Here is a 25213-nt window from a genome sequence, read left to right as displayed (position 1 = left end):
ACCAGCTAGAAGAGCCCCCCTTGGCCTCACATGGTAGCTCCCGATGACCTTAGCCAATGGGAAGAGAGCTGCTGTGTTTCCCTCCTCCTCCTCAAGCCCTGCGATAGAGAAATAGACAACAATGTGTAGACTTCAGTCTTTTCAGCTCCCACGTGTACAGCCCATGTTAGCCCTGTCCTCCTGCTTGGTGGGCAGGCTTCTGAGAGTCTCATTGCTTGCCTGCCTTCCTCCCTGCAGGGTGAAGACGGCCTACCAGTCCAGGGCTGCTGGAACAAGGTAAGGCTCTGTGGGCAGGGGAGGAGCGTTGCATTGCCTTGGGGCAGCGGTGTATTTGGGCCTCCATTTTGCTAGCACCCAGGATGTCCACCCTGGGCCTTTCTGCCGATGAGGCCAGACATTCTGAACAGAAGCAATTGCAGAGACATTCCATGACTGCAGTAGGCCAGGCTGACGACATAAACAAAGCCAGAGACTCACATATGTGTAAGAGCGAGCTTTGGATCAAGGAGCTATGGTATATCAAGAAAACATCCCAGCAGCCCTGTCCAGAACAAGTCCATATGTCCAATACTAGTCCGTAAGTCCCTCTTCAGACTCACACAGCCACATGCAATGATGCAGAATGCAGGAAGGTCACAGGGCATGGGTACAGAGTCATGTGGATCTATGGTGGTGGCCCCATCACAGGGTCCGCAGGTCTCAGAATGGCTCACCAGCAGGAAGGGGAAGGCAGAGAAAAGGATGCCGGCCTCCAGAGTTGCCATTTATCTCCATGGCACCTCCAAATGAGGTCATCAAGCTGCGACCTGATCGACAGGCTAAACTCCACCCATCTCTTTTTATAGGTGCCATGTTGGCACCCAATATCCTATCACAAGGACATTCCCTGCCCTGGTCACACTGACAGAGAGAATAATCAAGAGGGCTTTTTAAGGCCACGGCAAACCCCACTGCATGGGGTTCCCAGGTTGCCACACAGACACCATCTCTGGGCTCTCCGGGGCCTTCCACCCAGCAGTTCCAAACTGTGTGGGAAAATGAAATTAGCAAGCCTTTCATAAAATGAAATCATCGATGAGCTACTCTCAGAGTGTCCAGATAAGATCATTTAAGCCATACGATGGCATGTATCCAGACCTAGGAAATCCAAGATGCTTAAACTGTAAACTCACATGGCTTCCAAGCCTCCTTGTGGAGAGCGCCCAGCTCAGCATGCTGTCCTTGCCCGTGAACTTAAGCTGTCAGAGCTGCATCTTTTCACACATGCAACGCACAGTACAACTTCTCTGGGCTTCCCAGAATTCTCACCAGCATTGACTTTCCATGTCTTCACACTTGCCTTGGCATTGGCCATCATGAAAGCAGTCTGAAGCCACAGGGCTGCCCCCTTGCACACAGCCACCCCATCCAGACACAGCCCCCACACCCTCATGACTCCCCAAAAAAAGTACTAGCTGCTTTGATTCCCATGGGTAGTCACCCATCGCCTGCAATTCAGAATGTTCACCAACCTTCCACCCATGTGGCCTCGGGTGGATTCATTCTTAGGAAAGGGCTGGAGGCCCAACCAGTTCCAGGGTTTGTGCGTAGCTAATTCAGACCCGGCCCAGTGGCAGCAGGGACAGACACACTGACAATGGGATGGATCAGCAGCTTGCTAAGATGCTCGGAGTCCCGTTCCAAAGTATGAAAGTAAGGAAACTGCCAACAGACCAGGCCCTCCCCTGTGAGTACCCCTTGCCCTGGCTCTGCTAGTGCCCCCAACCAGTGTAAGGACAAGCTTAATCCTCAAAGGCGATGTCTCCCCTGAATCTGTCCCTCAAGCCTCTGGTTCACTTCCACCCTAGACCTCACTAAACTCAACAGAGACAGGTAAGGGGTGTGCCAAGTAAGACCCCAGTCCCTTCCCCACTAAGAGAAAGGTACTCCACCTCCAGAAGTAACTGCCGGTGGTTATGAGACACACATGGTTGGGTTTGACGAGAAGAACAGCTACTGCCAAGAACTACAGTGTCTTGGCACCATTAAAGCCTCGAAGGCCTGTCTGTTGACTGTAAATTCAGTCTGGAAGATGCATAACTAAAGAGCCCAGGCTTTAAAGGCAGCATAGAAAGAATACACCCTCTCGAGGCCAAAGGCATCCCTGGAAGATGAACGCTTCCTTTCCCACCCTCAGGACGCTTAGGGGCTGGACTGTTTCTTTGACGCAGGGGCACAAACGGGTGGTTTCCCCAGAGCCCTAGCCAGAGCTCCCGCCCGCCATCCCAAGACACGGTCACCGCGCTTCCCCACAGGGGAGACCAACGCCCACGGAAACTAACTGGAAGCTGTTTGATTTGCATTCTTGTTTTTGTTTCTGTTTGCAGTGATGCCGCTAACCTTGGATTGGCCTGTGTGTGTGTTTGTACATAGAATATTTATTTTTATACAGTTTTCACCTTTTGAAAATGCCAGAAGTATGATGCGTCTTAAAGATTATTGAAAAAAACCCTGCATATTTTGTACAGAAAATACCCACCTCTTCCCTTTTGTTTACAAGATATTTTGTATCAGTCTGCATCTCTAATATACATTTTGTTTGTGACTACGGATATGATGTTTGCATGATATTTGTGCACACTTATTAAATATGAAAGCTTAATAAATTATTTTGTTCTGGTGCTAAAGGGAGCCACCCAGCACCCAAGTGCCGCTTAGCTTTTGTGTGGATTCACATAAATGTGGACGATGGTGGTACACATCAGTCTCGGCGTGTCAAAGAACATTTGAAACACTCGTGGAATTTTAGCATTAAGAAAATGAAATATAAATTTATGATCCTGGTTAATCATTTAATGGAATACACTCTTTGGTGAGAGAGCAGGCCTCAGAGCCAGGCAAGGGACCTCAGAAGTATGGGGAAATGTTCGGTCCAACAAGCTGAGTTGAAGCTGTGTCTCTTGGGCCCACAAGAGGTCTCAGTGGGGTAACTGGTGACATGTTGGTTTGAACCCAACAGCTACTCCATGGGGGAAAGATGAGGTTCTCTGATCCCACAATAATGATTTGCAGCCCCAAGAAACCTACCCTAGCCTGTGGGATCACGATGGTCGGAATCAACTTGAAGGCAGTGGCTTTTTTGGCTTCTTATGCCTGTTATCCCCAGATGGCATAAAGAGTTCATGTGCTGGGCTGCTGATCAAAAGGTGAGAGGTTCAACTCCACCCAGACATAACCTCCAGAGAAAGGGCTAGAGCTGTCGTTCCAGGGCTGCGCCCTCCAAACTCCCATGGATGCACCCAAATCGCCAGGAGTTGGCATGGATTAAGTGGCACCTGGCGTTGTGCCCATTAGAGCACATCCCACGATCATGGAAGCCCAGTATGGACAGAGATCACTCGTTTAAGGTTGTGCTCACAGCTCTACCTCAGCTGTGGGGGGTTGTTTGTTTGATTGTTTAAGCCCTTTATGGCGAATTGGGTGGAAGTGTACAGAGCAAATCGGTTTCCCACTCAACAAGTCGTACACATTTTGTTTTGTGATATGATTGCAATCCCCACAATGTAGCGTCCCGTATCCCTCTTCTTACCTGTGTTTCCCGTTTCCATTCTGCATTCTCTCTTACTTCCTGGACTCTGCCCTTGGGCAACTGCTGCCCTTTTGATCTCCAAACCATAACATAACATCCTAGGATCATGGTCCCCCTTATAATCCTGTCTAGTGTTTGGACGATCTGAACAGAACCACGGGGTGAGTTCCAAGCTAGACTTGAGGGAGACTGAGAGCTATGCTTGGGGGCTCCCATCCAGCCAGGAAGGCGGGTGTTTTTGACGACTGCCGTTTTCACTCCACATTGTCTCCCTTTCTACTAGAATCCCTTTGGAGAGTGAGCAGAGGTGGGAGCAGGGCACCGTCTAGTTCTTCTGGTCTCAGGGTTGGGAGGCTGAGATTCTTATGGACCAATTATTGCCACGTGTCCTTGATTTATCTTCTCTCTCCTCTGCTCTGGACAGGGAAAGACCACTAGTTGCATCTTGGATGGCCACTGACAAGCTTTTAAGACCCCCCCCCCCCGTCACTATTCACGAATGTGTTCCCTAGGATTTTTAAAGACCATCCACTCTTGCTCTTGTGTTTTGCTTTGTTGAGTTCATTTTTCAGTGCACTTCTTTTTTTTCAGAGCAGTTTTAAGTTCACAGAGAAATTGGGCACAAACCACAGAGTGTTCCCATTTGGGGTGGGGACTTCAAAAGGTTCGTAGAAATTTTCCATTACCCTTTAATTCGTTATATTTTATCCGAGAAAAGATCATTTTGTGATCTTTTAATTTTCCGTGACCGCTTTGAAGCCCTCCTAGCTCCTTTGTTAATTTCTTTCGTGGGTGTGGTACATTTGCCACAACTGATGGCCCAATTAATGGTGTAATGAAATTCAGAAATCTCCTTAGGGTTCCCTCTTGGGTCAGACAGCCTGTCCGTTCCACTAATGCTTAATGTTACATGTCCATTGCGTTATCATAGAGAGCCGTTTCATAGTCCTAAAGTGTCCTGTGCTCCACAGGTTTTGGAGGGTTTTTTGTTGTTTTTGCTTTGTCCCTTTGAAGTTTTCATCCCAAAATCCACAGCTGCAGATGCCGGTAATGGTGTGGACAGGGGTTGGTGGACCCAGTGAACACGGGCCGCAGAAGAGAACTCTGACACGGCTGTCGATCCATGCTAGCCAAGCACATTGCGAACATACTCACAAACTGGGCCAGCGGTTTTTGTTTTACATCAAGAAAGTGTTTTCTGGCTTTCTCTTCATCGTACCTTGCTTAGTAAAGGTCTCTAAAAACATCAGACTGGATGTCACAGCCCCGATTCTGACTCTGCGCGACCCGTGTGCGCGGGAGTGGAGCTGTGCGCCATCGCACTGGCAGTGGCTGCTTCGGGGATGCAGACCACCAGGCCCCTCTTCTGAGACACCTCTGGGTGGACTAGAGCCGCCAACCTTCAGTTAGCAGCTGAGCACTTCAGCATATTTAGCACCAACGGACACCCAGCAGCCAGCGTTACCTAGGCTATAGCATGTTGCTTCTGTTCCAACTACTCTGCCGGAGATCCCATCTGATCTAAGTCGATCCTGACACTGAACATCTGCACTTAAACTTCAAAAAATGATAATATAGCAACTTATACACTGCTGCAGCGCTGGGTGGGCTGCATCCTCCCGAGGATAAGATGGGCGTGGGTGGGACGGGAAACAGCTGGGCCTCAGTGTGGCTCCTACTAATTCAAATAGATCGGAAGTCGGGCACCACCTGTACTTGTTAACATAAATTGGTATTCCTAAAGTGCTTGAGAAGAACGAGTTATTTGAGGAGTTTAAGTGCCTCGCTCACCTGGGCTGCATTGTTCACTTCTTCATATCTACCCTTTCTTCATAGACAGGGCGAAAGCAAACTCAGACCACCCACAGTAATAACACAGACTCGAATCTAGGCGGCTCCCTTCGTGAGCCCTCTGCCGCCATGGAAGAGAAAAGTCACACCCAGAAAACCATTATGTAAATAGAGTCGCAGAGGTGTCCCCCACCTCCACCCCCACCCCCAGCATCCTTACTGGAAATGCCACTTGCGTTGTGGCAGTAGAACCGCGTGCCCTCGCCGCTGTGGCTCCCGCCTATGAAAAGTGCAGCACATGGACCAGAACGGATCTCTGGTGTGGTCCGTCCAGTGGGGCTCATCTGTCCCCTCCACACATGGTCTCCTGCTGAGAGCATGTGCAGCCTGTCCCACCCTCTAAATCATCCTCACTCCCAGGGACCCATTTTGCCCTGTGCAGATTCCCAGGACTGATTCTCTATATCCAATATCGTGAGCACCAAGCCCATGACCCACAATACATTTGGGGGCCCCCAGTCTTTTAATAAGGGGCCCGGTAAATGTTGGGCAAGCATTGGACCGTTAACCGCAAAGTGGGCAGTTCAAATCCACCAGACACAGCTTGGGGGAAAGCTGAGGTGTCTGCCCCCATAAAGATTTACCCCCTCAGAAACCCTAAATAGGGTCTCTCTGAGTTGGGATCAACTCAATAGCAGAGTTGTTTGGTGATGGTGGTTGATATTTTAATTTCCATATTCTTTAAAATGAGAGGACAAGATGAAAATGGTGTGAGTCCGGGTAGACTAGAGAAACAAATCTAGAGATACTCACATGTGTATAAGAAAGAGCTTTATATAAAAGAGGAATTGTATATTGAGAAACAGCCCAGCCCAGTCCAGATCAAGTCCATAAGTCTGATATTAGCCCATATGTCTGAGACCAGTCTGTAAATTCCTCTTCAGACTCATGAAACACATACAAGGATGCCGAATACAGAAAGATCACAGGCCAGTAGATGGAAAGTCTTGTGGACCCAGTGGCAGCGCCTGCATGAGTCTTCACATGGCTCCTCCAGTTCCAGGGCTCTGGTACCATCAGCATAGGAATGTGAAGCAAAGAGTGTGTCAGCCCTCCAGTGAGCTATTTATCTCCTTCACGCCTCCAAATGAGGTCATCAAGCTGTGACCTGATTGACAGGCTAGACTCCACCCCTATAACATATGTAACAAGTTGACACCAGATTATGTAACTACCACAGAAATGAATGATGAAACCAACCTGCCTTGCATTGTCTTTACACCAGCATGGTTGTGAAACAGAACTTTTCCATCCTTTTTTTTATGGAGGCAGGTGCATTACCAGGGTGAAATGCTCAGGACCCACCAAGGTCAAACAGCAGCCCTGCCCACGACCTCTCCCCCAGGGAATTTGCTACAACCTGCTTATGTCCCTTCTAGATCCCTCCAATGCCACCTTACTCACTCACTCACTCTCACACAGGTGAGAAACAGGTCTGGGAAACTGGTAACCTGATTCTTCAGACCAATTGCCCTTGTTCTGGTTAGAGCAAGCAGAACTCATTGATGACTCCCATATCAGAGTAAACCATGAATGGAGTCCCTGGAAAATGGAAGTCCATGTTAGCTGAATTTCCTGGGAAGCTTGGGGCAAACATAACCTCTTTTATTTTGTTTCCATCCTTGTGTTACTCGTTGCCTTATTACACCCCACTCATAACCACAAAAGAGTCCCGGAGTGGTGCGTGTAAATGGTTCACTCACTCAGCGGCACATCGACTGGAGGCTGAGCTTTGAGTTGCCCCGGGACGTGCCCCAAGAAAGGCCTGAAGATGCAATTCCTGAGCAACCAGCCATTGAGAGCCCAGGGGAGCGCAATTCTGCTCTGGATCATGAGGTCACCATGAGTCCAAGCCAAGCCGAGGACGCTGAACACAGCCAAGGGCTTGACGTCCTTCTCAAGAATACATGGCTCTTTTACACTTTAAGTACATGTCTGAGTCAAGGAATGCAAGCGTAGAGGAGAGAGTGGTACCAGGGGGACCCTGGATGGGCCGGCAGAAGGCCCTCCCCATCTCTGATGTTTAGCTGCACCTGGCTTCCCACTGCCCCGCAGCCAAGTAAGCAAAGGAGAGGGAGCCTGTTTACAAGAGTAGCACTGCCTCCCCTGGAGGGGGGGGGAGCGGGGAGGGGGCGGCGAAGTTCCCTGAGGCTTGACGCTGTAGCTGGGGTGACATGGATCTCTGAGTCAGGACCTCCTCCCCTGTTACAGGCCTCCAAGCAGCATCCCCCGCCACACACACACAGAGGCCTCTAATTCAGGCCTCTGCCTTTCCACTTGGACCTTAACCTAACAGGGTACCTAGAAATATGGCAAGGGTCGACCAAGACCTTCCATTTGATCTGGACCAATCATCAAACAGCCACACTCACCTGTGCAGTCAAGAAGTTTGCAGAGAGAAGACCAGGCCGCAAGCCCATAGAACAAGGTGAGGTGAAATTGCCTGATGCTAGCAGGTGAGGGGTAGATACAATGTTGATGGGGCCAAGAAAGGCAGGGGCTGGTGGTCAGAGGGGGCTCCCAGAGAGCCAACTGCACGGGCTTGCAGCACCTCGTGCTGAGCATCACTTGCCCAGGGAGCAAGAGCTGTCCCGCCGCAGCCCTCCTGCACAGGGCCACCTGTGGCCATTCAGGTGAGGGTTCTTGGGCAGCTGGAACAGGCTGGGTCTTGGAACCGGTTGCCTTCTAGAGTTCACTCCCTGGACCCAGCACCTGTTGCTTGTTGCTCTGACACAGGGGCCAAGGTGCTGCCCTTCACCGTCTACCTGTAAACACCTGGCTTGACAATGAATTGGAGCTTACGCCCCTGGGGTGACACAAGTTGATCCAGGTTGGGATCACAACTCTCGTGGGTCCTCAACCTAAAACTGTGCAGCCTCATGGACAAAGGAAGTCACCCGTTGCTGAAGGAGGTCCCGCTCTCTTCCGCACATGCCCACTCTGCGCCCAGCTAGTCGTACCTGAGCTTCCTGGATCCAATCAAGGGTCATCGCCCTGACTCCACCTGGCAGAACAGGAGAGTGGAGCACAAGCGCTGGCCTACAGCTTGAGAGACTCAGCTTCTAGCCCTGGTCGGCCACTCTCTGACCAAGGGGCCCATGGTGACATCGTAGGTACTCGCTGGCCTGCAATCAGCAAGTTCAGCAGTTGAAACACCCAGGCATTCCCTGGGGGAGAGACAGGATTTCTATAAAAAGGGGTGTCCAGGAGCCCACAGCAGTTCTTCCCTGCCCTCAGGGGTCACCATGAGTCCAAATTGACTCAATGGCTGTGAGTTATTGTGGTTGTAGCTGACCTTGGGTGACTTACCCCAGGCCTCAGCTTCCCCAAATGTAAAATGAGGATGTTAGACTTGAGTGACCTCCAGGGGTTCTTCCAGCTCTGACACCCTGAGACATTCTGCTTTCACTGATGGGTGGGTCTTAAGGGAACTGTGGGTGCTGGAACATTCCAGACCCCCACCTTGTAGTTATTTGACTTTGACAATAGTATGCATGGAGTTGGTGTTGCATAACTGTGTGCGGCATGTGTGTGCTTCTTAACCCTAAATAACAGAACTCAGAGTGGACACGGCCACACAGGGATATGGTAAGAAGGGTCAGAAAAAGGGCTTGAGAGGCTGTTCCTCACATTGGTGCATATATGACAGAGTCCACAGCAGAGGTTTAGCTTCTTGTGCTCAGGAAGATCCCCGGTGGCCACAGATATTCAGGGACTCTGCTCGAGTAAGGTGTGTGCTGCTTGGCTTCATACCAAGCTCTCTGTGTGTCTCCCTACCTACCTCCCACATGCCCTGAGAAACGTCTGGTACCCAAGCCTCTACAATAGTATAAAGAAGAGGGTATGCCACTGGTGTGAACCAGAAAGCAAGGGGGAAATTCCTCACCCCAGCAGTGGGGGGCAGGGAGCTCTCATTTATGACCCAAGGTCAGAGTCCCACGTGCAAAGTGACCCTCTGCTTCCTAGAAAGCCTTGTCATTGAGAAGGGGCCATGTCCCTGTCTGAGGAAGACTCAGGAGGAGGTAGGGGTGGAGGTAGAGGAGGAGGAGGAGGAGGAGGAGGAGGAGGAGGAGGAGGAGGAGGAGGAGAAGGGAGTGGAACTGAACTCGGGACAAAAGACCTTAGCCATCTACCAAGACCTCCTAGCAGACACTGCCCTCCTGGCCTCAGACTCTAACCAGCTGTGTCTACTCATTGGCCCTCTGGATACCTCATCTGCTCTTTCCAATCCACACCTTTGGCCAGGTGTGCCCTTCACCTGGAATCACACCTTTCCCTTCTGTGAACATTTGGCACACCTTTCAGACGTCCAGCTAAAAGTCATGACCCTGGGAACACTTTTCTGAGTTGCAGTGGAATTGAGTGTCTTTCCTTGGGATAACCTAGAACTCTGTTCTTTTTCTCCATTCACATAATATTAAAGTCGCGGAAAGACTTTCCATATTAGACGAGGAACTATTAAAAGCAGGTGCTTCCTCACTCATGCGACTCTCAACTGCCCCTTAGCCCCGAATAACTCTCAGTGCCTCCCCGATGGTCAGGGTTCATCAACGCTCCAGACCTGCTGAGACATCAACCAGCCTTTATAAGCATCACTGGGCCCAAAGACTGGGTCACCTGCCGGGGAGTGGAAATGGGGGGAGGGAGGGGAAGGTAGACTGTCCGACATACCCATCGCCAGCAACCAAGGGCAAGGGTGCCTAGCAACAAGTCGGAGATTCCAGCTGTCACTATGGAGGTTCTCAGGAGAGGGGACAAAGAGATTCCAGGAAAGCCAGGAAGGCCATGCAGACAGAAAGCACTCCCCCTGGCACAAGCTCCATTGCCGGAAATAACCCAGTGAGCATCATCCCGGGCCACGTCCCCTCCTAAAGGGAGGACAAAGAGGATGTGATGGGAGAAAGAGTAAAGAGGGCAGGTCCAAACTCAGGGGCACTGAAAGTGGGACAAGTGGGTAGGTGGGTCTGTGGGCTCCCCTGGTCCCCAGGGAGGGGGTGGGTCCCACGTGCACCAGGACAGGGAGGCTCCCTCCCACTCAAACATCCCTTCTCTATACCTCCTCAAGGGCCAGAGTCCTTGGTTAGTCGCCAAGAAGTGAAGCCAATCAGCCAAGCGAGAACCTTGGGACAGCACCAGGCTTTGGATGAGGGCGACCACGGAGCTGCCTCTGGACCAGGGCCGCTGGCAGGACCCTTCCTGGGGGCTTTGTGTGGGGGCGATCAGCATGTGAGCCCAGCAGAGAGAGTGGGCTCCTTTCCTGTCCTCCTCTCAAAGGCCTACAGCACAGCGACGAGGGCCAACCTCTTCCCAGAAGCCTCTCCGGCAGCTCTGGGGGAGGAGAGGTCTGCTGCTTCTCTACAGACAGCACCCTCCGCTGGCCTGCCATGTCGAGGGCTTCTCGAGTTGACGGAGCATGATGGTTCTTCACACAACCTCTCTGCGGAAGGCTGTGAGCACTGCCTTGCTTTCCTCTGGAAAAACCTCTCCAGGAGGGAGTGGTCAGTGTGGTGGCTCACCTGTCCCAGCTCCTTTGCATCAGATTGTCTGCAGTACCCTTGGGGCGGCCACCTGTGTAGGCCTGGGTTCTTCCAAGGTCGTGAGCTGGCTGATGTGTCAAGCTGAAGAGAGGAAAGAAGAGAAAATCCCACAAGCAAGACTGGGCAGTGTATCTGGACCCCGGGTACCACAATCCTCATGCGTCCAGCGGGTACCCTGGGATGTCCCAGTCAGTAGGGAACTGGCGGCGGATGAGCGAGAAACAGCCATCTAGATATTTTCCAGAGGGGCTGAGATAAGCCCCCTTCCTTGAGCAGATGACGGAGCCGGGAATCAGCATCCCACTGCCTTTGCCCTTTGAAATAAGACTCCAAGTACCCTCTGCTCTCCTTCACGACCGTGGAGCTACCTTACTGCTTTGAGGAAGAGTTGTTCAGTTAGAACATTTTGAAAAGGAAATAGGGCACTGTTAGTAATTACGCTGAGTCAACAGGTGTATACCCAGCAAACCGGGATGTGGAGCCCAGACTAACCTTGATCCAGGACACCAGGCAACCCCAGCCCTCCCAGGTCAGGCTTTAGCAACAACTCCAAACACCTCCCGATATCTTAGAGCCATGGCCATTCACTGATGGCCTACAGAGTCCCCTGCACTGAGGTGGACACTGCAAGAGGAACAAAGGTAAATCCACCCACCCTCCAACCATGTGCCTCACACAGGGAGATAACATCGGAACCCACGAGAGAAAGCCTGGACAGTTGGGGTGGGGCCGGGCGGGCAGAGGACCACAGAAACAATGGAGAGGGGACATCTCTAAGGAATTTCTCCCCAAGACTTTCCTACATGGAGAAGTTGGTTCACCAGGGCACGCGTTCGGCCCCTAAACCCATCACTAACTTAGCTCTGTAGGTTAAAAACACTCATAACTATGACAAGCATTCATCCCGTGTCTGACCTCCACTGTGACAGAGAAGCACAATCCTGATCTTCGCTCCATGGCTCCCTGACCCACCCTCCCCATCGGTGTCCATCCTGCTGCAGGAGAAGTTCCCTCTACAGGAGAAGGAATATGTCCCGGGCCACAGACAAAACTCGCATGTCCATCTGGGCCCCCCTCGGCATCTAGAGCGCATGTGTGTGATCATGTGTGGCAAAAGTCATAGCTAACCTGGGTGACTTAGGACTCCGTGGGCACTGCCAGCGTTTTCACCCGATGTCCCGGCCAGACACTTTCATGGCACAGTAGAAACAAAAGCATCCCTCCAGGAGATGGCATGGAAGTGGGTGAGTTGAAAGACGATCAGAGACTCACAGGATCCTGGACATAGCTTTAGTTCTCTGGTCTTGTATCACCTGCCAGCAAACCGCCCACACGGAACCCACACCAGCGCAGGATGACGGACAGATGCATCTGGGCCCCCTTGGAGGAAAGGAAGCCCTGTGGCCCCAGGCCTCATGGTGAGGAATGCCAAGGGCCATCTTCTTGCACCCCACTCATTCCAAATCCCCAGTGTCTGACGGCCGACCTTCGCCTAACTAGCTGTGCCTGCCACTGTCCCAGCCTGTGGGAACGAGACCTGCTTCTTGCCCCGCTTGCCTCTGGCCAGCTACGTTAGCTGGCCCTGGTCAGGCAACTGCAGCGTCTCCATTGCCTCGTGTGGAAAGGCCTGTCGACCACACAGGCACAGGGCGGACTCTCGTCAAAGGTGAGCTGCTATGGTCGCCTGGGTTAACCATTCAGGGGACGAAGAAGAAAACTCCCACTCCTTATAGAATCCAACCTCAGCTAACTGGAATTGTGTGAGAAATGGTCCAACTAAAATTTCTGGTCAAACGAGGGTCGACCTAGGCCTCCTTGGCGCCCCCATCCACAACCCCCTACACACACCCCACTCCAGAGTCGGAAGTGATACACATTATGGGGGTGGGGGAAATGAAAAGATGCAGAAATAGAGGGTGCCCTGGGGTAGGGCATGAAGGATGAATTGAGACTGGCCATGAGGGACTTGTTTTTGAAAAATAAATTTCATGCAAATAATTTTTTCTTTTTCCTAAAAACGCAGAGCCAACCATTTAAAAATTCCCATTGCCTGTGTTGCTGATGAACTGAGGCTTTCTCTTCTGGTGGCTCTGACCTAAGAGATTCCATGGGTGCTGGTCCCGCCTCCCTCTCCTCAGGAGGCGCCTGCTCCTTCCACTCCCCCACCTCCGTAGACTTCTCACGTGGGCAAGCCAACACCTCACATTTTAAATCATTCATTACCTCGGGATTTCAGTAGAAAACATCCCATGGCTTTGTGTTTCACAGGAAGCTTTAGTCCGGTTAAGTGAGGCTTTGTGTTTTGTTTTGTTTTAATTCAATCATAACCTAATTTTCAGAATTGCTTAGTGAGGGTCAGAGGTTTTCATCTCTAAGGATGACTCTTGAAAACCATTTTTTTCTTTTCTCCACTAGGTAATTCATTATTCTTATTCTTATTTTGACCTTTTAATCATTATTTTTTGTGAAACCGTGTCTACAACTGCGGGCAGTGGATCTTACCGAAGACGATTTAAATACTTATTCGTATACAGTTTGCTAATGGGTTCTGATGTAGCTGTTCTGATGTTAAGGCAAGATGTCTTCTTTTTACTGATTGTTGTATTTTTCCTATGACTTTTAAAAAGTCATTCCCCCTGAACTCTCCGATGGGTTGAAAGCACCTCCTGTGAAGGCAGTCTGGTGGTAATTTCCTGGTGTGAGACTCCCCCTCTTCTCACACCGGGTCTCCCCAACAGCCGAACGTGTGGCTAGCCAGGCCCGGGTCCTCCAGAGCTCGGATGTACGAGTCCTCCGGAGTTCGGATGCACGAGTCATCCGGAGCTCGGATGCACGAGTCCTCCGGAGCTCGGATGTACAGGCTGATGCTTTCTGTCAGAAAGAGGACTTCTCCTGGGCCGGCCACTTGGCCCCTCCATGCAGAGCCCTCTGCCTGCATCTCCTCATTAATGGAACGGACTTGAGAGCCGTTGGAAGTCTCCTACCTTCTTGCTGCCTGTTGGTCTTTGATCAGACTGCTTCCAAAGACCCTGTAGCCATTCCCTCGAGCCTATCGGCCCAGGCTGTGAGAGTCGGGTTCCTGGCCATTGCTTTATCCAGCACTGCCCCCTTTCCAAGGAGCCCAGTGGCATTGCCTTCTCTCCTCGCTGACTTTCAACCCTCTTTCTCCTCTCCCTGTCCCCATCTCCTTTTGTTTCTGTTGCCATTCTCCCACCCTTTCTCCTCCAGTCCCAGTAGTTCCCCAACATTTCTCACAGTTCCACACATCCCCTGCCTACTCAGCGGCATTATTCTCTGCCCCGGGGAGAAGAAATTTAAATCTTGTCGACTTCTTTGACAGGTTGTTGCTGTTGTGATCGTTGTTTTTTCCCCAGCAAATGCTCCTGCTACCTTTCATGGAAATAGATTCTCTCATAGATGCATCGTTTATCATGCTATGTTCCCCATAAGAGGAAAAATATGCACACTTTTATTTTCGAAGTCTGGCAAGACAATGTTACTGTGGCCTGCTGGTGTAGAAATGCTTACTGCTTCCCTTGATTTCTTTGTTCCATGCTCACGTACGCAAAATCTCTCGGCCCTCCTATTGATCTTAAGCGTGCATATGACACAGCAACCTCTTGGTGCAGCCCTGCGGAGACAAGGTCAGCAGGCCTGGGTTCTACTTGCCCATCTTTCAATAGGAAGAGTGAGACACATGTAGTGTTTGCGGATTCTAGAATTCAATAGCTTTGTTGATTGCAGTAGCTCAACCGCACCTTTGCTTGTGCCTGTCAGGGTTGGTTGGGGCTGTAACCAGATAGGCTCCTATTTCTTCTAGAGGTGCTCTTCAAACAAGTGCTCAGGGCTCAGTGGATGCTGCCCCGCCCCTTCCTAACCTGGGGAGACTATTACAATCAAACATGGAGGAAGACGCCTCATGCTGTGAAAGACCAGCAAGAGACTTTAAGAAGTTCTTTGGGAATCGACTTGTTTTTCCCTTGGGTGCATAGTTTGCTGGAGTCTGGGATTAGGTCATTGATCCATTTCAGAGAAAAACGGAGCCAGCAATTAGTGACACAACATCCATCAGGAAGCGAACTTCCTTCTTCAATACCAACTTTTTGGTTTGTAGCTTAACCTGAAATAGAAGGCCAAAGAACTGGCTTGTCTAGGATTCCCATAGCCAGCCTTTCCTAAGAATGTGTGGGAGTCTACAGAGGACCTGTTGCCATGGCCATTGGAATGCAGGAGTGAGTTTGTGTGTGCTCTCGAGTGACCCAATCAATATGACCATAAATCTCTAATGGTTCTGTGACTGTCGTGAGGTCAGAAGAGTGTGTACTGACTGTGCTGAAGAGAAGATTAGACCTGCTTCATCTGTTGATGGATGACGTTACCACAGGTTCATACGGGATGGAATGAAGTCTCTGGGAATCGGGTTACGCATGGATCTCATCAAAACATACGTCATACAAGCCCTAACCCAGGAGGGGTAGAGGAAGAACAAAGTGGCATTCTACTGTACTAATGGGCCAAGAAATGTCATGCTGTTAACTAATCCACAAACTCTGAGCCTCTGACTGGTTCAATGTTGAGGCACAGTGCCCAGAACAGACATTCACTGAGTTACAAACCGAGATGTCCCCAATTGGAAGGACCCTGAAGGAAGTCTGGTTTCGCCGGTTGTTTTCTGAAATAGGAATTGCTACTTGATGAGAGGGCCCTTGCCAAGTTCTAAGGCACTCACATAAACTCTTCACGTGCTTGTTGGGACTGAACTGGTGCTTAGGTCACCGCTCTCCCACCATCCACACCAGGCTGCTCACTGTGGGAGGAAGGATTCTGGCAGACCTAGGAGCTCACAAGACTTCCACTTGCAGCCTCAGACACAAGGTAGCATGAGAACATGATCTCTGTGAGCCTTCTAAGGTCCTGACCTCAAACTTGACCTCAGACCAATGGGACCTTTTCTGGACAGAATCCCTGCACCACAGATCACAACTGTTCCCCCGACAACCCATAACTCTTTGATGCTGTTATGCCAGACCCTGCCAAGCGCAGAGGAGCCCTGGTGGTGCACACCCAGTGCAATGGGCTGCTACCTAAAGGTTGACAGTTCAAACCCACCTAATGGCTCCACAGAAGAAAAGGCTCAATGGTCTGCTGCCAGCAAGATAACAGCCAAGAAAGCTCTCCGGAGCAGTTCTGCTGGGTGGCCATGAGGCAGCGGCTGACCACAGCAACACCACCATTGAGCACAGGGTCATTGGTTCATGATCTAGAAATAGGCTCCCAAGAATTTTAATTGGCTTAGAAATATGAGCGATTCCTTTATAAGAAAGATTAAAGACACTTGTATCTTCCCACAGTGCCTTTCTGCCCACTGCAAACTCCCACCCACAGTCCCAGGCTGATCTTACCAGTGTGCGGAAGCAATTGGCTTTTTCACATTTGTCACCTCAGCTCTTTGCTTCATTGTGTCCTTGTTATTTGTTACATTCGAATGTACAATATTGAAATGTACAGTATTTCATTTCCATCGTGAGCTTGGAAATTATGCAACAGCTTCTGCTGCTTTCCACACCCTTCAGATAGTTTCAGAAATGTGTAAATTCTCCCATTTTATTTATGTTGTGCTGTTGCCGACATGTAAGGAACTTTGGACATATCTCGATGTTTTAAGTACTGTCTCTTTGCCCCTGTGATCATTATCACTGTCAGTATATCATCATTCTTAATTTTCGACATTGTTTTCTTTCTGGTGAACTCATTTCATTTTTTAATTACCTTGGATATTGTCAAAGTGTGATAATTGTTTGTTTAAGTAGACACAGGAAAGCGCTTTGCTTAGATAATGAGCTCTTTAATGCAAATGTCTCTCTATCAAAGGATTGGGTCTTTCAAATGCTACCTATCTGGTTTTCTTTACATGCAACAACTTTTTTGGTTGACTCTAGAAGATCAGGTACACTTTTCCTCTTACCTTTCACGGTTGGTTTGGTTTTTGGTGCTATTTCAGCAACTTTCTCTGCTGGATCATTCTATCCTTCCCATTCCTGCCTTTGAACCACCGGAAGGTAAAAACCCCAAAGCACATCTGTTTGGCATATCTTGCCCTTTCCCATCTCAAGGCAAGCCCCCAGGTAGGCTGTGACCTGCTCATCAACAAGGCAGCACATGCAGATGTGGGCAGTGTGCTCAGGGGTGAGAAGAGACCTTCCTACTTTCACTCAAGATCAACGAGCCTGAGCGGGGGACCAGAGGAGACAGGTTCTAGCCTCCATCCGTTCAGTGGCACACAAAGAGCTGGCCCTCTGGGTCTCGGTCCTATAAGGTGCAGGGCTGGGAATTCGTTGCAAGCCCAGTGCCCTGCTTGTCAAATGTGTTTACCGTTGAGACTTAGCTGAACAAATCAACCTGGCCCTTGAAATGCAAGTTTTCTACTTCTCAAATATAGGGGATTTCAGCAAAGGAGTACAGCTGTTCTTTTGAGTAAGAAGTCAGTTCCCCTGGGAACCCACAAGGGTCAATGATCTGAGCCACAATGATGTAATAGGATCTAAAGTGAACCCCAAAAAAGTAATGTGGGGGGATCAATTATAAATTACATAACCAAAGGCTCTCATCAAAGTCAAAAAGACACAACAGTAACTGGCTAACCCAGCAAAATGGTTAAACAGCAGTTAACCTTACACACCTCGAGTTTTTTTTTTAAGTTGATAGATAATTCTCTGTTGAAATTGTGTTTCTTGGTGTCTGTCTTGTCCTAGAGTTTTCTATGCTATTTGGTACTTACTGTCAATGCTGTAAATATTCTATTGTAAAGAAAATGTAAATATTAATTATATATTACATCTTTTTTAATTGAAGAAGTTGATCTAAGTAATAAATTATCCATCATCTATGTCTAGTTCTTCCTTTTGTTTTAAGAAATTATACATCTTTGCTTTCAGATCCTTCGGGGGGAGAGCGAATTTCATGATGAAAGGGCACCTTCATGCCTTTCTGATGGAAGTAAGATGGTGCTGTTTGAAGAGGAAGAGATGGGGGGTGAGGGGTCAGGAGAGCTTTTAAGTTCTCATATCGTCATTGACATATATGGAACCCTGACTAAGGCACTTCACCTCTTGAAGCCTCATCTTAAAAATGAAAATAGCTGGCTGTGCACAACTGAAAAAAACAGATAAGTAAAACTTGTGAGTCAAATGCACAGAACCATTTGTTTTGCTTGAATTTTATTTTTAGGTGAAATTTTAAAAGGTGAGGTTATATTCTCTTGTTAGTACTTTTAGAGACCCGTGATTCACAACCACACTTGTCTTATAAAATTTAAAGACATTTATGGAAGAAATAAATGTCCGTGATTTTTAATGAAATACTCAAGTTTTTAATTTGCGCTTCATTTGACCACAGTATCTTCATCCATCTCTAACGTCTCGTGAAAAAGCAAGACTCCCCTGCACTGGTCTAGAAAGGCTCTGTTTTGGAGTCGGGGAGGTCCTGCAGATGCTGTAACTAGAGGACACTGAGAGGAGTTTTCCTATCCTTTGTAATTGGCCAAACCAACCAAAGGCCTACAGCAAAATAGAATCTTGAAGATGGGCCCTTTGCTTTCTCGCTTTAACAGAGCCAAAGACTTCCCGTGAACCTTGCCAAGCCAGAATTGAAGCAAGCTGTAGAGCCCATGTGCACCACCCTCGTCTTATTTTTGAGCATGCAGAGAATGGCTGGGACTCACTCAAGGTTCATTGGGTTTCCCTCCAGCTCAAAAGAAACAAAATCAGTTGGGCTAACGGGGCAGTTGGGGCCAAATGTGTCCTCCCAAATATGTGTCAACTTGGCTCCATCATGATTCTCAGTTGGCTTGGCAGTTATGCTGTGGTGTATTCATCCCATGATATTACCAGCCAATCATTTGGAAGAGTAATTAGGGTGAGAGGCAGCACTCTGACTCAAGTCACAGTCCTGATCCAAGCAAGGGGAGTTTGGGGTTGTTTTTGTTTCATGTCTTAAGAGACCTCGAGATGCAAACAGAGTTGGTGGAAGGGGGAGGTTTCCGACTACCAAGAAAGAAGAGCCAAGCGTAGAACATGTTCTTTGGACTTGGTGTCCTTGCAGTGATAACCTCTTAGACCCAAGGGAAGATTGAGGCCTATGCATATTGAGATCTCCACGGAATATTGGTGCCACCGAAGCTAACAGGGGCCGAGGACCTTCCCCCAGCACCTACACAGAAAGAAAGCCTTCCCCTGGAGTTGGTGCCTGAATTTAACCTTCTAGCCTTCTAAGATGAGGCAATGCACTTGTATTTGTTAAGTTCATCCACTTCTGATATTACTGTGATGGCAGTACCAGTTCACGCAGGCAGAATTTGGTACAGAAAGAAGGGGTTGCTGCTCTAACATATCTCATTGAAGATATGCAAGTGGTTTGGGAACTGTGTCATGGGAAGTGATTGGAAGACTTTTTAGGTACCTAACAGTTAAACTCAGCATACAGATTACACAAGTATGGGGACAGGACACAACCTTGATGCACACCCTGCTTGATTGTAAACTATGCCATGCTTTCTTATTCTTTTCACACAACTGCCTCATGAAACATGTGCGGGTTACGCATGAGACCACTCTCTGGAAAAGGACATCATGCTTGATAAAGTAGAGGGTCAATGAGACAGAAGACGACCCACCACAAGATGGACTGACATGGTGGCTGCAACAATGGGCGCAGACACAAGAATTGTGAGGATGGCGCAGGACTGGGCATCATATCACTCCGTCACAATCAGTCAGAACCAATTCGATGGTTCCTAATAATAGCGATCGTCAAGGAAGGAGCCCTGGTGGTATAGAAGGTTAGAAGTCAGATTGCTAACCACCAGATCAGCAGTTGGAACCCACCAGCAGCTCCAAGGGAGGAAGTTGAGGCTTTCTGCTTCCATAAAGATTTGCAGCCTCTGAAACTCACTGGGGCAGTTCAACCCTGCTCTGCCGAGTTGTTGTGAGTCAGAATCAACTCTACGACAGTGAGCTTTTTGATGTACCATAAAGCTTGAAGAGATGACTTTGAAGAGACTGTTGGTGGAACTATGTAACTCAAAGGCAATTCCAGGGAACGTTCAGAAGGGAGTGGGGAGAACCGTTACAATGGAGACAGAGCAGCATACAGTGAGCCGTAGTGGCAAAGACAGGCAATGGCAGAGCATGACACTGGCACAGGACAGCACACCTCACCTACAGAAAGAGATTGCTGGGTGCTTTGAGACAGGAGGCTGACTGGTGGAGTAGGGCGCCTCTGGGCACTTATCAGTAGAGCTAACGAGCTATATAACTCTTGCTCAAGAAAGGAGGAGGCTGGGCCAGCCAGAAGGGTCAATGCCGAAAGGACAAGGAATCAGGAAACAGAGCTGTTTCTGTCATAAAGGGCAGGGCTCTGACTTTGGGGGGTTCAAAGGGTGGGGTCATGGCTCCTGAGGTTTCAGAGTCATCCACTTGGCTCCAGAGTATGGGACTGTTGTTCTTGGGGTCCAGAGAGATGGGACTGAAATGACTGCCTACAATTGAGCCGGGGGAGCATCTATGCCCAATGGGTAGAAGTATAGGATCTACAGGGGCAATAAGGTGGAGTCACAATTCATTTGGACTAAGAGACTGGGATTTCCTAAAGCTGAGAAAGCAGAGATGCCATTCTAGGGAGCCTGGAAGGCAGAACTGACGCCCAAAACTCAAGGACCTCTTGCCAGAATCGAGACTCCCTGACTAGATGGAAGCAGGGATATTGCCTAGATCAAGGTTTCCCAAAGGGGCAGTGCCATCCCCTTGGGGCACTGAAATGACTCAGGGGACGGCAAGAGGAGGAACCTGCACTTTATCCTAGAGTACAGGCTATAGTACAAACGTGTTAACTGTCAGGTGGGCACTGAGTAATATTTTTTTCTTCTGAAAAGCAGGTAGTGGGCCAAATAAGTTTGAGAACCTATGGCCTAGCAAACCTGAGAACTAACAAAAACTTTCCTCCTGGGTTTTTGACTTGCTTGATATCAAATACCCCTTCCTTCTCTCCAATTTTTCCCATCTATGATGGAAAAGTCTACCTTGTGCCCATTCCACCATTGTACTTTTAAGAAGATAACTTGAATCCATTTTTTTAACTGTACCTTGACTGGCTCATCTCCTCCCTGTGACCCCTTCGTAAGGGGATGTCCAATTGCCTACAGATGGGCTTTGGATCTCCACTCTGCACTCCCCCTTATTCACAATGATACGATTTTTTGTTCTGATGATGCCTGATACCTGATCCTTTCGACACCTCGTGATCATGCAGGCTGGTGTGCTTCTTCCATGTGGGCTTTGTTGCTGTTGAGCTAGATGGCCACTTGTTTATCTTCAACCCTTTAAGACCCCAGACACTATATCTTTTGATAGCCTGGCACCATCAGCTTTCTTCACCACATTTGCTTATGCACCCGCTTTGTCTGCAGCGATTGTGTTGGGAAAGTGAGCATCATGAAATGCCAGATAACTTAAATTCTAAATGTCACAGATTCACAGATGAAGAGGAATCTTGACCCAGGATAAAATTTTGACTTGGAGTTGATTTACGACTTTAGAGATAATATGATACAGTGAATGGGTTTTTTCGTGCAGCAAGAATTGAATTCGAGGGAGGGCAAATGGTAGACAATTACAGTTGAATTGTTGGCCCCCAAAGAATATTTATATAGATGAACCCACTTGGCTTGGCCATGATTCTCAGTGGTTTGGGTGGAGCTGGCAGATATTCAGTGAAACAATCATCCCCAAGACATTACCTGAGGGGATCTTCCAAACCACATCGCACTGGTTAAATCTGATACCCAAGACCTTTTTAAACCACTGAAAAGCAAAACTGTGACTTGGAGGACTAAGATGTTCCTGACCCAAACCCCGGTGTTTTCAATCAGCTCGATGCATTTGAATTATGTCCTGGGGAAGAATATGGCAAGTGCCATGGACTGCCAAAAGGACAGACCAACGCATCCTGGAAGAAGCAAAGCCGCGATTCTTCTTAGCGGTAAGGATGGTGAGACGGCACTTCATGTACTTTGGATGTTATCAAGAGAGACTAGTCCCTGGAGCGGGCATCGTGCCTGGCAAAGCAGAGGGGCAGCAGAGAAGGGGAAGGCGCTTGACAAGATGGATTGACACAGACAGAGGCTGCCACGGTGGACTCAAATATAAGAATTGCTAGGATAGGGCAGTGGTTTGTTCTTTTGTACACAGGGTTACTGTGGGTTGGAACCCATTGAAAGGCAATAAACAGCAAGCAAATGAACTGGCAGGGGATTAAGATCCCAACCCTGAACGCTTGGTAAGGGGAGCTTCCCTAGGGTGTGGCCTGCCGCACCTTGTATCTTACAAGAGAAAGAAGTAAGCGGAGAAAGCAGAGCCAGGACCATAGAGACTCCTCTGGACCCAAAGTCCCAGCATTGAGAACCCCCAGCATTGAGAACCCCCAGCATTGAGAACCCCAGCATTGAGAACACCCAGCAAATAGAACCCCAGCATTGAGAATACCCAGGATTGAGAACCCCGGCATTGAGAACCCCCGGCATTGAGAACCCCGGCATTGAGAACCTCAGCATTGAGAACCCCCAGCATTGAGAACCCCGGCATTGAGAACCCCGGCACTGAGAACCCCGGCATTGAGAACCCCGGCACTGAGAACCCCCGGCACTGAGAACCCCGGCATTGAGAACCCCGGCACTGAGAACCCCGGCACTGAGAACCCCGGCACTGAGAACCCCGGCACTGAGAACCCCGGCATTGAGAACCCCGGCACTGAGAACCCCGGCACTGAGAACCCCGGCACTGAGAACCCCCAGCATTGAGAACCCCGGCACTGAGAACCCCGGCATTGAGAATCCCGGCACTAAGAACCCCGGCATTGAGAACCCCGGCACTGAGAAACCCGGCACTGAGAACCCCGGCACTGAGAACCCCCTATGCCCAGGGAAATGCTGTTGCCAAGGTACATGTAGATGTGCCCAGGCACGGTGGGCTGTGGCTGTTAAAAGGAGAATGGCCCCCCCTACAGCCAACAGAGAGAGGAAACGTTTAAGGAAATGGTGTGAGGGCCACAGCAGATCTCCTCTGGCTACTCAAGGGGGAAGAAAAATCCAACTCCACACCAACCCAAGACTGATTGTTTAACGGCAGAGGTCAGACAAGTCTGCATCCTCCATCCTTCACCCTGTTCTGACATTGGTCCCTCCTCTCGCGACTCTCAATCCTGTCTGCTGGATTCAGTATTTCATTGGAATGGCCCCAAAGGACTCACAGGCAGTACTCACAATTATGGGGGGTTATTAAGAAAGCCAACAGGTAACAAAATAGTAAGGCACCATTTGGGTCCTTTGGGTCACTGATTCGCTCCCCATCCATGCTAACGCGGATTCACCCTGGTCCTTGATTTCTGCCTTTCTGGGTCTGGTAGTATGCTTCAGGCTTTCAGCATGGCTCCTCTGCTCTGTCTCATGTTCTTTCAGAGCTAAGATCTCTCAGGATCCTGCCACCTCCACCACTTCATACAGAGCTCTCCACTAGCGGCTCTTCTTTCTTGATGATCATGGACTTCTCCCCGTTCCTGCCCTCTTATGCCCAGAGGAGTGACAAAACTGGCCAATCCTACGTTAGAGTTCTTTTATTTTTTTTTTTAAATATGGAACGCTTCACAAATTTGCGTGTCATCCTTGCACCGGGGCCATGCTAATCTTCTCTGTATCATTCCAATTTTAGTATATGTGCTGCCGAAGCGACCACCGTTAGAGTTCTTTACAACTTCTTCATGTATGGTCCCACCCAATCATTTAGTGGAAGATATTGAGTAATGGACAAAAGAGCCTAATTGAGGTAGTTAGTTTATTGTGCCAACCTGGCCAATAAACACATGTGGGGTTAATTGAAGGGCGGAAAGATAAATAGCACAGTGAGCCTCGTCTTTCAAGTTCTCAAGTCTCTTGCTCTCTGACGGTTGGACCAGGGTGCAGCTGCCTTAGCCAGTTCCCGATTCAGCTGGCAAGGCTCACTTCCTGCAAGACATCCCTGAGGAGAAGCCACATGGACCTACCCCGATGCAGCCCTGGGTGCTGGAGCAGCCGTGTGGAGAGCCCCTGCCAGTGCTGAGATACTTACACATTCACTGGCTTGGCTTTCCTCCTGCAGTCAGCATCATTGTGTGTGTTTTGTGAGATGGAGGAGGACTTTGTGGATTGGTATCGGACATATGGGTTAATGTTGCACTTGTGGGCTTAGGCAGCACTGGGTTGGGATGTTTTCTTGATGCGCACTTAACCTTTATATAAAACTCTCTCTTATACATGAGTTGCTGTGGATTTGTTTCTCTAAAGTACCCAGACTAACAAAGTAAGTAAGTAATTTCACTACATCACAACTTTCTCTTAGATTTCATTTCCTAAATCCAGATTTCTGTCATCCTGAACCATGAGAGAATAAATTTCTGTTTGTTAAAGTCATCCACATATGCTATTTCTGACAGCAGGAATAAGAACCTGAGATGGGCTCTTCCCTGAAGCTGTGGTCCCACCCTCTTTCAGTCAGCAATGGCCTTTGGTTCTCTTATTGTTTTGTGACATTAAATTGACTCCTTACTTACTATAGGACACAGTAGAGCTGCTCCAAAGAATTTCCTTGCCTGTAGGCCACCTTTCTTCTGCCAGTTCCTTGTCCTGCAGTGATTTGCCCACTGCTAGGATCCTGGAAACTCTGCTGCAGGTATTTAAACTACCAGCAGGACCACACATCAGGTGGACAAGTTTCAGCAGAGCTTGAAGGTGAAGACAGATCTCCGTTTAAAAAAAAAAAAGGCAGCAGAGCATTGTTGGATATAGTGCCCAGGATGGACACTAGAATGGCCTCTTTAGAGTTGGTCACTTTCCCAACACTATCGCTAAAGACAAAATGGGAGCATCAAGAGATATGGTGAAGAGAGCACCACATTCAAGACCCACTTGAAGTTAAACAAGCAGCCATCTATCAAGGAATCAAATTAGCCCACATGGAAGAAGCACACCATCCTGTGTGATCATGAGGTGTTGACAGGATCAGGTATCAGATATCCAAAGATCCAAAACAAACAACTATATCAATTGGAACAAGGGGAGTGGAAGTGGATACCCAAAGCCCATCTGTAGACAATTGGAAATCCCCCCACTGAAGGGCTATAAGGAAGGGATGATTCAACCAAGGTGCAGTAGAGCACCGACAAAACACACATC

General features: G+C 49.0%; 1 protein-coding gene and 1 non-coding gene across 2 annotated transcripts in view; one reads left to right on the top strand and one right to left on the bottom strand.

Annotated features, from left to right (window-relative positions):
• Window positions 1-22807, top strand: part of COL13A1 (collagen type XIII alpha 1 chain) — a 203832-nt gene extending 181025 nt beyond the window's left edge. The window contains exons 41-43 of the mRNA XM_075533429.1: window positions 238-276; window positions 13695-13810; window positions 22642-22807. Coding sequence (XP_075389544.1) covers window positions 238-276; window positions 13695-13810; window positions 22642-22807 — 321 coding nt within the window. The remainder of the gene's footprint in view (window positions 1-237; window positions 277-13694; window positions 13811-22641) is intronic.
• Window positions 22808-23631: 824 nt separating this feature from the next.
• Window positions 23632-23738, bottom strand: LOC142429994 (U6 spliceosomal RNA). Its single transcript, XR_012780488.1, has one exon. It is a non-coding gene; the product is annotated as a U6 spliceosomal RNA (small nuclear RNA).
• Between the last annotated feature and the right edge of the window lie 1475 nt (window positions 23739-25213).

The sequence above is a fragment of the Tenrec ecaudatus genome, chromosome 16 (assembly GCF_050624435.1).
Source record: "Tenrec ecaudatus isolate mTenEca1 chromosome 16, mTenEca1.hap1, whole genome shotgun sequence".
NCBI lineage: Eukaryota > Metazoa > Chordata > Mammalia > Afrosoricida > Tenrecidae > Tenrec > Tenrec ecaudatus.
Note: the sequence above shows the minus strand (reverse complement) of the source record. Positions and strands in the feature narration are given on the sequence as shown.